The 10,000-nt window shown below is 47.5% G+C and overlaps 2 protein-coding genes across 2 annotated transcripts in view; one reads left to right on the top strand and one right to left on the bottom strand.

Annotated features, from left to right (window-relative positions):
• The window catches only part of rnaset2l (ribonuclease T2, like), a 10,985-nt gene extending 8,874 nt beyond the window's left edge, over window positions 1–2,111 (top strand). The window contains exons 8-9 of the mRNA XM_034548037.1: window positions 1,391–1,465; window positions 1,864–2,111. Of these exons, the coding sequence (XP_034403928.1) occupies window positions 1,391–1,465; window positions 1,864–2,043 (255 nt within the window). The 3' untranslated portion in view covers window positions 2,044–2,111. The remainder of the gene's footprint in view (window positions 1–1,390; window positions 1,466–1,863) is intronic.
• Window positions 2,112–2,168: 57 nt separating this feature from the next.
• The window catches only part of supt5h (SPT5 homolog, DSIF elongation factor subunit), a 22,613-nt gene continuing 14,781 nt past the window's right edge, over window positions 2,169–10,000 (bottom strand). Inside the window, exons 19-31 of the mRNA XM_034548057.1 lie at window positions 9,811–9,957; window positions 9,311–9,436; window positions 8,191–8,275; window positions 7,595–7,642; window positions 7,478–7,555; window positions 7,304–7,406; window positions 7,028–7,155; window positions 6,738–6,846; window positions 5,783–5,941; window positions 5,215–5,383; window positions 4,753–4,950; window positions 3,769–3,864; window positions 2,169–2,689 (exon numbers count right to left, since the gene is read on the bottom strand). Of these exons, the coding sequence (XP_034403948.1) occupies window positions 2,549–2,689; window positions 3,769–3,864; window positions 4,753–4,950; window positions 5,215–5,383; window positions 5,783–5,941; window positions 6,738–6,846; window positions 7,028–7,155; window positions 7,304–7,406; window positions 7,478–7,555; window positions 7,595–7,642; window positions 8,191–8,275; window positions 9,311–9,436; window positions 9,811–9,957 (1,587 nt within the window). The 3' untranslated portion in view covers window positions 2,169–2,548. The remainder of the gene's footprint in view (window positions 2,690–3,768; window positions 3,865–4,752; window positions 4,951–5,214; window positions 5,384–5,782; window positions 5,942–6,737; window positions 6,847–7,027; window positions 7,156–7,303; window positions 7,407–7,477; window positions 7,556–7,594; window positions 7,643–8,190; window positions 8,276–9,310; window positions 9,437–9,810; window positions 9,958–10,000) is intronic.

A 10,000-nucleotide genomic window follows, 5' to 3' on the forward strand; every position in this document is an offset into this window, starting at 1 on the left:
TACGTTTCATTAACACGTTTCATTAACATGTTTCATTAACACGTTTCATTACGTTTCATTAACATGTTTCATTAACACGTTTCATTACGTTTCATTAACATGTTTCATTAACACGTTTCATTACGTTTCATTAACTCGTTTCATTAACACGTTTCATTAACACGTTTCATTAACATGTTTCATTACCACGTTTCATTAACACGTTTCATTAACACGTTTCATTATGTTTCATTAACATGTTTCATTAACACGTTTCATTACCACGTTTCATTAACACGTTTCATTACGTTTCATTAACACGTTTCATTAACACGTTTCATTAACACGTTTCATTACGTTTCATTACGTTTCATTAACACGTTTCATTAACACGTTTCATTAACACGTTTCATTACCACGTTTCATTAACATGTTTCATTACCACGTTTCATTAACACGTTTCATTAACACGTTTCATTACCACGTTTCATTAACACCTTTCATTAACACGTTTCATTATGTTTCATTAACACGTTTCATTAACACGTTTCATTAACATGTTTCATTATGTTTCATTAACACGTTTCATTAACACGTTTCATTACCACGTTTCATTACGTTTCATTACCACGTTTCATTACGTTTCATTAACACGTTTCATTAACATGTTTCATTACCACGTTTCATTAACATGTTTCATTACCACGTTTCATTAACATGTTTCATTACCACGTTTCATTACCACGTTTCATTAACACGTTTCATTAACATGTTTCATTACCACGTTTCATTAACACGTTTCATTACCATGTTTCATTAACACGTTTCATTACGTTTCATTACCACGTTTCATTACGTTTCATTAACATGTTTCATTAACACGTTTCATTACGTTTCATTAACACGTTTCATTAACACGTTTCATTAACATGTTTCATTAACACGTTTCATTACGTTTCATTAACACGTTTCATTAACACGTTTCATTACGTTTCATTACCACGTTTCATTAACACGTTTCATTACGTTTCATTACCACGTTTCATGCGAGACACTTTTTGACTAAATGTGAAAATATATTTCTATTGACACTTTAATTTTGTAAAACTTTGACAATCTGATTTCTTTTGGACAATTTTTTACTTTTGGACAAAATGTGACTTAAATGTAGACATACTATGATTGTTTTTTATTTTTATAAATTGGCTTAAAAAGTTTCCATTGACATACTTGACAAACTGAATTTAAAGTCATTTTTATTGACAAACTAGAATTTAAAAAAAACTTTATTTACAAATTGTGCTACTTTAAAATATATATTTTTATTGACATATTGAATTTTTATTGACAAACTATGATTTTGTTTGAGTTGCTGGTCCTCAGGCGTTCATGATGAAACCTGTGTTCGCAGCTCGTGGAGGTTCAGCAGGTCCTGGCTCAACATCTGGGAGACAAACATGAGATCCAGTGCGTTACGGACCCAAAGGTCAGATCCTGTCTTCTGTCATCACCATTTACAGCTGAATGGAGTTATTGATTATTGGAAACTATTTCATTAATATTCAAAAAAGGATTTATTGTGTAGCACTAGTACTGGCAGTAGTACTAGTACTAGCGGTAGTACTAGTAGTAGCGGTAGTACTAGTACTAGCACTAGCGGTAGTACTAGTAGTAGCGGTAGTACTAGTACTAGCACTAGCGGTAGTACTAGCACTAGTACTAGTAGTAGTGCTAGTACTATCACTAGCGGTAGTACTAGTAGTAGCACTAGTACTAGCGGTAGTACTATCAGTAGTACTAGTAGTAGCACTAGTACTAGTGGTAGTACTAGTAGTAGCACTAGCAGCATTAATCCTAGCTACATACCGGCTCCTCCTCCTCCAGGGCCGGGAGGTGTGGTTTCAGGTGAAGATCCCTCTGTCTCACAACCTCACCGTGGGCTGCGATCACCACGCCGACGGGGGCCCGGGATGGAACTCCTCCCACGGCCACCCCTGCCCCCCCCAGGCGCCGCTCTACTACTTCCCCATCGACCACCAGCAGCCTCAGCGGCCCTGCGGCTGACGGCAGCTCAGCGATGTGTGGAATCGAACTCACGGCTCAACACATGACTAATAAATACCTTTAAAGGATCCGTGTGTGTGTGTGTGTGGTTCCTCTCTTTAACCAACAAGTGTGTAAACAAGACGAACTGCTTCACAGTTTATTGACATGTTAAACTTTCTTTCCTCCACCAAGAAAAAACAAAAAGTACTAACGGAACATTCAGAAAGCACTAAAAACAGATCCAGACCTCCGGTGAGAAGACAGCACGCTAACGTAAAAAGTTAAAAAATAAAACGACCACACAGAGAGCGAGCGAGAGAGAGAGAGAGAGAGAGAGAGAGAGAGAGAGAGAGAGAGTGGGGTACCGGTGGGGTCTAAGTGGGCGGGGCTTAGGCGTAATAAAAGCTAGATTCCCAACAGTTTCCTCATGACAGTCTCTGGAGTGTCTTTCTTTGCTCCCACCTCACTTCTGTGTCTCTGTGAGGACGTTTGAGTGCCCCCCCCCTCTTCCTCTTCCTCTTCCTCAGTGGTCCAGGCGTCCCAGGAACCTCAGGTTCAGGATCTTCAGCTGGTCGTCCAGCTCCATGCGGACGATGCCGTCGTCGCCGTCTATGCTCAGCAGGATGCCGGTGGCCTCGCGGTCCTCCCCGAGGATCACCTTCACCTGGAGGTCACAACCACACGAGGAGCTTTAATAGCCGGCTTCTAAATTATATATATATATTTTCCGTACTATAGGGGTCCTTATACACACACACACTGTAATATTATGGCGAAGCACAGTATGTATTACTCCGCTACGCTCCCGACTACGGTAGCTTTAAAGGGGCGTTCACACCAAACGTCTGGATCCCATGAAGTCAACGCACAGACGCGTTTGGTTCAAATTCGCCGGACGTTGACATAGACGCGTTTCAAGCGTTGCGAAATTTTGCCAGAGTTGAAATATTTCAACTTCCAACGCGAGTTGCAAAAGTTTCGCAACTCGCCAGCCAATCAGCGTTGAGATGCTCCGCCCGTTGGCCCATTGGAAGTTATCGAGACGGAGTCGGTGAAACTCCCCGAGCGGTGTGAGCCTACGGGTGATGTTATGAACCCAGACACCAGGGCGTTGGATGTTCCCACGTTTATGGGATGTCCACAACAAGTATGAAGCAGAACTAGTGGTTATTCCGACCGTGGTGGACGGAGGAAATTATAACCGTTTTTACCGAGACGAGCCACGGAGATAAGCCACGCCCCCTTTAAGACACAAATGAACACAACTTGACTGGTGAATAAACCGACGGTTAGAAAGCCGTTTGGTGTGAACGCACCTTAATGCTGCAAGCGGTGCAGCTTTGTAGTTCAAAGTCGTACTAAAACATTTTGACAGAGCGCCACACAAAACCGCTTCGAGGTCAGTAAGAATTAATCCATATATAAGGAGCACTGTCGTTTTTGAGAGAATTAAAATACGGTATATATATATATATATATATATCCGAAAATCTGTTCCGTTAATTTCCACCTCAAAGCCAGAAAATTATATTATTTGATGAATAAATAAATAAATGTTGGAAAAATGTCCCAAAACAGTCCTAAAAGTATTAGTGTGTAAAATTGAGTGAACATAAAAATATGTATATACATTATTGATACATGTGAAAAATAAAAGTGGGAGATATTGATACAGAGATGTGGATCTTTTTGACTGTTGTATAACAACAAGTGAGGTCACAGGTCACGTGACCTTGCCGGTACCTTGTTGTTCTTGGTGGGCGTGATGGGCTCCAGGTGGTCGCTGCTGATGCTCACCACCTTCTCAGACTCCTGCATGAACACTGAACACATCCCTCCCTGAGGAGAGCCAGCATATCCAAATATTCATATTATTATCAAATAACATATTCACTTCTCATTTTATAAAGAAACACCCCAAAGTTGGTTCTTAAAGGAACATTGTAATAAATAGGCTTTCAAAGCTTCTATTGAGGTTTTGAAATAAAGCTTTGAATTATTTGTCATATAATATATATATATATATTATATATATGATGTATTATTTAAATATATAATATATTATTTAAATATAATATATTATATAGAATATATATTTAAATATAATATAAATATATATTTGAATATAAATATATATAATACATATTATATTGTATTATATATATATATATTATATAAATATAATATCTACATATATGATATAAATATATTATATATTTAAATATAATAGGCCTTCAGGTCTCCTCATTACCCCCATAGAGGCCTTCAGGTCTCCTCATTACCCCCATAGAGGACTTCAGGTCCCCTCATTACCCCCATAGAGGACTTCAGGTCTCCTCATTACCCCCATAGAGCCCTTCAGGTCCCCTCATTACCCCCATAGAGGACTTCAGGTCTCCTCATTACCCCCATAGAGCCCTTCAGGTCTCCTCATTACCCCCATAGAAGCCTTCAGGTCCCCTCATTACCCCCATAGAGGCCTTCAGGTCCCCTCATTACCCCCATAGAGGCCTTCAGGTCCCCTCATTACCCCCATAGAGGCCTTCAGGTCCCCTCATTACCCCCATAGAGGCCTTCAGGTCCCCTCATTACCCCCATAGAGGCCTTCAGGTCCCCTCATTACCCCCATAGAGGCCTTCAGGTCCCCTCATTACCCCCATAGAGCCCTTCAGGTCCCCTCATTACCCCCATAGAGGCCTTCAGGTCTCCTCAGATGGGCTTCCTTACCGTGACACTCCTGATGACCCCCGTCTGCCCCATCAGGTCCATGAAGGAGTCCTTCACCTTGACCAGGATGTCGGTGGTCACCCAGTCGCTGCCGCCCTGCTCGATGTTGGAGCCGGGGGTGTGGGGGTTGTAGCCCCCAGGAGAGGGGGCTCCGGGGGTCATGGGACTGTAGCCCACCGGACTGGGACTAGGACTGGCCTGTGGGAACAACCAGGGGTCACGATTACAAAGAGACTGGCTGCACCGGTCCCTGCCTCAGGAGGATCCGGTCCCTCCCGAGCCAGGGACCGGATCCTCCCGAGGCAGGGACCGGATCCTCCCGAGGCAGGGACCGGATCCTCCCGAGGCAGGGACCGGATCCTCCCGAGGCAGGGACCGGATCCTCCTGAGGCAGGGACCGGTCCCGGAACCGGTTCCTGCTGAGGCAGGGACTACACGTGAAAACCCTGGACCGACTCCTACCTGGTAGGCCATGGGGGACGGTGTGGGGTGGTAGCTGGCTGGAGAGTGCGTGTTCTGGTATCCGACCGGTGAGGGCGCCACCTGGTGGTAGCTCTGAGGACTGGGACTGGGCTGGTAGGAGCCCTGAGGGGACGGGGCCGCATAGGGGGAATACTGCTCTGTGTTGTACCTACACACACACACACAGAGACACACACACACACACACACACACACAGACACAGACAGACAGAGACACACACACAGACACACACAGACACCCACAGACACCCACACACACACAGAGACACACACACACACAGACACACACAGAGACACACACACACACACAGACACAGACACAGACACAGACACAGACACAGACACAGACACAGACACAGACACAGACACAGACACAGACACAGACACACACACACACACACACACACACACACACACACACACACACACACACACACACACACACACACACACACAGGATCAATAAAACCGAAACAATCCTCATCGCCTCGAGGCATGCTCGCTGTTGCAGTGCATTCTGGGACTTGTAGTATCTTTGAGGTACTCACATAGCGGGCGTGCCGGGCGTCTGCGGGTTGTACTGAGGGTTGACCTGCGGAGACGGGACTTCTGGGTAGCCCGGGGTCTGGGGGTTGGGGGTCCCCCCGTAGCCCTGAGGGGACGGGGAGGGCTCGTCGTCGTAGCCGAAGTCGTATTCCTCTTCGTTCCTGGAGAGGACGCACACGTTTAACCATTAGGAATGAAACACAGGTGTGTGTGTGTGTGTGTGTGTGTGTGTCTGTGTGTGTGTGTGTGTGTGTCTCTGTGTGTGTGTGTGTCTGTGTGTGTCTGTGTGTGTGTGTGTCTCTGTGTCTGTCTGTGTGTGTGTGTGTCTGTGTGTGTGTCTGTCTCTGTGTGTGTGTCTCTGTGTCTGTCTGTGTGTGTGTGGGTGTGGGTGTGTGTGTGTCTGTGTGTGTGTGTGTCTCTGTGTGTGTGTCTGTGTGTGTGTCTGTGTGTGTGTGTGTGTCTGTGTGTGTGTCTCTGTGTGTGTGTAAGTGTGTGTGTCTTTGTGTGTGTCTCTATGTGTGTGTCTGTGTCTGTGTCTCTGTGTGTGTGTGTGTGTCTCTGTGTGTGTGTGTGTCTCTGTGTCTGTGTGTGTGTCTCTGTGTGTGTCTGTGTGTGTCTGTGTGTCTCTGTGTGTGTGTCTTTGTGTGTGTCTCTATGTGTGTGTCTGTGTCTGTGTCTCTGTGTGTGTGTGTGTGTCTCTGTGTGTGTGTGTGTCTCTGTGTGTGTCTCTGTGTCTCTGTGTGTGTCTCTGTGTCTGTGTGTGTGTCTCTGTGTGTGTGTGTGTCTCTGTGTGTGTGTGTGTCTCTGTGTGTGTGTGTGTCTCTGTGTGTGTGTGTGTCTCTGTGTGTGTGTGTGTCTCTGTGTGTGTGTGTGTCTCTGTGTCTGTGTGTGTGTCTCTGTGTCTGTGTGTGTGTCTCTGTGTCTGTGTGTGTGTCTCTGTGTGTGTGTGTGTGTTACCTGGAAGGTGTGTTGGGGTTGCTGGGGTCCCAGGCTCCACTCTGCCCCGGCGTCCTGCTCCCATCATGCAATGGGGTCTGAGAGCCGTAGTGAGGCGTCCGGCTTCCGGCTGCAGGGACAGAAACGGTTTAATAATGTTTTCACCTCTTAACCATAAACAATTAGATCAATAACATGAGATATATAAAGTATATAATATAGGAGATAACATGATATATATAAAGTATATAATATAGGAGATAACATGGTATATATAAAGTATATAATATAGGAGAGAAGAACCGCGGTACCTTCTTGAACCGGCGTCTGAGAGCCGTACATCGGCGTTCTGGAGCCGGTGCCGTACATCGGCGTCTGAGAGCCGTACATGGGCGTACGGCCGTGGGCGGAGGTCATGCCGCTGGGTCTCTTAGCCCCCCTAGGAGGGAGGGAAGGAGGGAGGGAGGGAAGGAGGGAGGGGATCAATGCACGCTCAGAAACTCTGTATTGCATTCATGTACGTCCTGTCAATCAGCCGGTAGCCCCGCCCCAAAGGAGGCGTCGATGGTGTGACCTGGTTCACGTACATGGTGGTTAAGCGCTGTCGGTCCACAGAGATGGTCTGGCAGGTGGAGTGCAGCTCCACCCTGGCCGTCGACTCGGTGGCGTCCTTCACCACCCCAATGTACCCTGGGAAATGTAGTCATACGCGTCAGCGTGGTGGACAAGCCGCTCGGTCACACTCAAAGTGAGCGTCCTACCTTTGTAAGGACCCTGGGAGATGCGGACCGTCTGACCAATCAGCTCGTTGTCTCTTCGTCCTCTGCCCCGGCCCATTCCTCCTCCACCACCACCTCCACCTCCTCCTCCACCACCACCTCCACCACCACCTCCTCCCCCGGCTCCTCCTCCTCTCTGTGGAGAACCTGCAGGAGGACAAAAACACTGTTTTACACAAAGACCTTCAGAGTGTTGACCTGCAGGAGGCGGGGCTTAGCTGTGTGTGGACCAACCACCGCACAAGTCACATGTTCACTGAAACAACTAGAAAGCGTTGCTATGGAGACCTGACTTGACCTCTTGCTCTCTACAGCACTTGAAGCCAGAAATGTGGATCTGGTCCACGGTGAAGAATCTGAGCTCGTCTTTAATTAACTGGCAAAAAAAACTAAAACATCGCTTTTTAAAGGAAGTTCTTAAATCAGTCGTTTTTCATACGATGTCAGGAAAAGTTCAAAGTATGATTTATGACAAGAAACAAAGCCAGATGGCTGGTGTGACCCCCCCCCCTGACTCACTTCCTCCCCCCCCCCCCCCCCCCCCCCCGACTCACTTCCTCCCCCCCCCCCCTGACTCACTTCCTCCCCCCCCCCCTCCCCCGACTCACTTCCTCCCCCCCCCCCCCCCCCCTGACTCACTTCCTCCCCCCCCCCCCCTCCCCCGACTCACTTCCTCCCCCCCCCCCCCGACTCACTTCCTCCCCCGTGGTGCATGGGGCTGCTGATCCGAGGGCTCATGGGAGCGAACCCCCCCACCGTGAAGTTGGTCACGTCTCGAGGCTGAAACAGGAAATATAGAAGAAGAATATTATATCTGAAGCTCATCGTTACCCTCAGAGTGTCATCTTTACCACGGTCCTTGAAGTATACATTTATATTTATATAGAAATAAGCTTTAAAATGTGATATTTCATTAAAACATTTTATTCTACGTGTTTCATTCATAAATGTTTTACTTTAACTAGACTGTGAAACTATGACGTCATGATGGATTCACAAGGAAAGGAGAGGAGGAGAGAGAGGAGGAGAGAGGAGAGGAGGAGGAGAGAGAGGAGGAGAGGAGAGGAGGAGGAGAGAGGAGAGGAGGAGGAGGAGAGGAGGAGATGAGGAGGAGAGAGGAGGAGAGAGGAGAGGAGGAGGAGAGAGAGGAGGAGAGAGAGGAGAGAGAGGAGGAGAGGAGAGGAGGAGGAGAGAGGAGGAGAGGAGGAGGAGAGAGAGGAGAGAGAGGAGGAGAGGAGAGGAGGAGGAGAGAGGAGAGAGAGAGGAGGAGAGAGAGGAGGAAAGAGAGAGGAGAGAGAGGAGAGAGGAGGAGAGAGGAGGAGAGAGGAGGAAAGAGGAGGAAAGAGAGAGGAGAGAGGAGGAGGAGAGAGGAGAAAGGAGGAGAGAGGAGAAAGGAGGAGAGAGGAGGAGAGAGGCTGTCAACATCTAAAGGGTTTCATATTTATCGTCCAGCATTGGAACACTTGGAGAAGATCTTTAAGTTCTAACTCATGTTACGAAGGAACACATTCATCATGTGACCGGGATGTAATAAACTTAATAACCGAGTTCCTTTGAGAACGTCTGGTTGGGTAACAGATGTTCCACAGAGTTTGGGACTCGGGCCAAGACTTCCCATAAACGACTCTCGGGTTCTGGGAAAGGTCATCTGGAGTGAATGGAGAGCCAGGTCCTGTCGGTAAGCTGGTCCAGAGGGACCCCCCAAAGGCTCCGGTTACCGACTCCAACCACTCATTTGATTGGTGGAAGGTCTGATGGGAGGGGCTGAATGTACACGATGAATACATGCTGAACGTCCTAGAACACTGCACTGACCTTGGACCCCCCAGCCAGGACCAGGTGTCGGGTCTTGCAGACGAACATGCCTCCATTCTCCACCAGCTTCTTGCAGTGCAGGAAGGCGAAGCCTCGGAACAAGTGACGGATCTCCCCTTCACGGCCCTGCAGGGGGGGGGGGGGGGGGGGGGGGGGGGGGGGCACACTTCCTGTTCAGCACCAGCTGTGTGACGTGTGTGTGTGCGTGTGTGTGTGTGTGTGTGCGTGTGTGTGTGTGCGTGCACTCACTTTTGGATTATATTTAGATACTAGATGATCAATGAAATGAAGTGTTTTTCCTTCTTTATGACGTCTTAATATTTAGAGACGCGTTCTAGTTCTACTTCTAGTCCTCATGGTTTCCACAGAGAAGCAGGACTTTTATTTTGAAAAACAAGACCAGAGAATACGAAATAAATAAAACGTCTAGATGATCAGAGGTTAAAGGACTGAACCGTCAAAGTGACGCAGGAAGCGACCCAGCAGGACGCCCCTCTTACCGAGTGCGGCCCGTCGATGACCTTGACGATGTCCTTGACGTGGATGTTGTTCTGCTCAGAGTCCAGTGCCACGGCGAAGCGGTTGTCCTTCCTGCGGTTCACCGCCTGGTGCCGCACCGTCATGACCTTCCCGTGCATGTTCAGCACCTGAGAGACACAGCGCAGGGTTCACTCCGCGACCACCGGAACA

This window comes from Cyclopterus lumpus, chromosome 13 (genome assembly GCF_009769545.1).
Source record: "Cyclopterus lumpus isolate fCycLum1 chromosome 13, fCycLum1.pri, whole genome shotgun sequence".
In the NCBI taxonomy this organism is placed as follows: domain Eukaryota; kingdom Metazoa; phylum Chordata; class Actinopteri; order Perciformes; family Cyclopteridae; genus Cyclopterus; species Cyclopterus lumpus.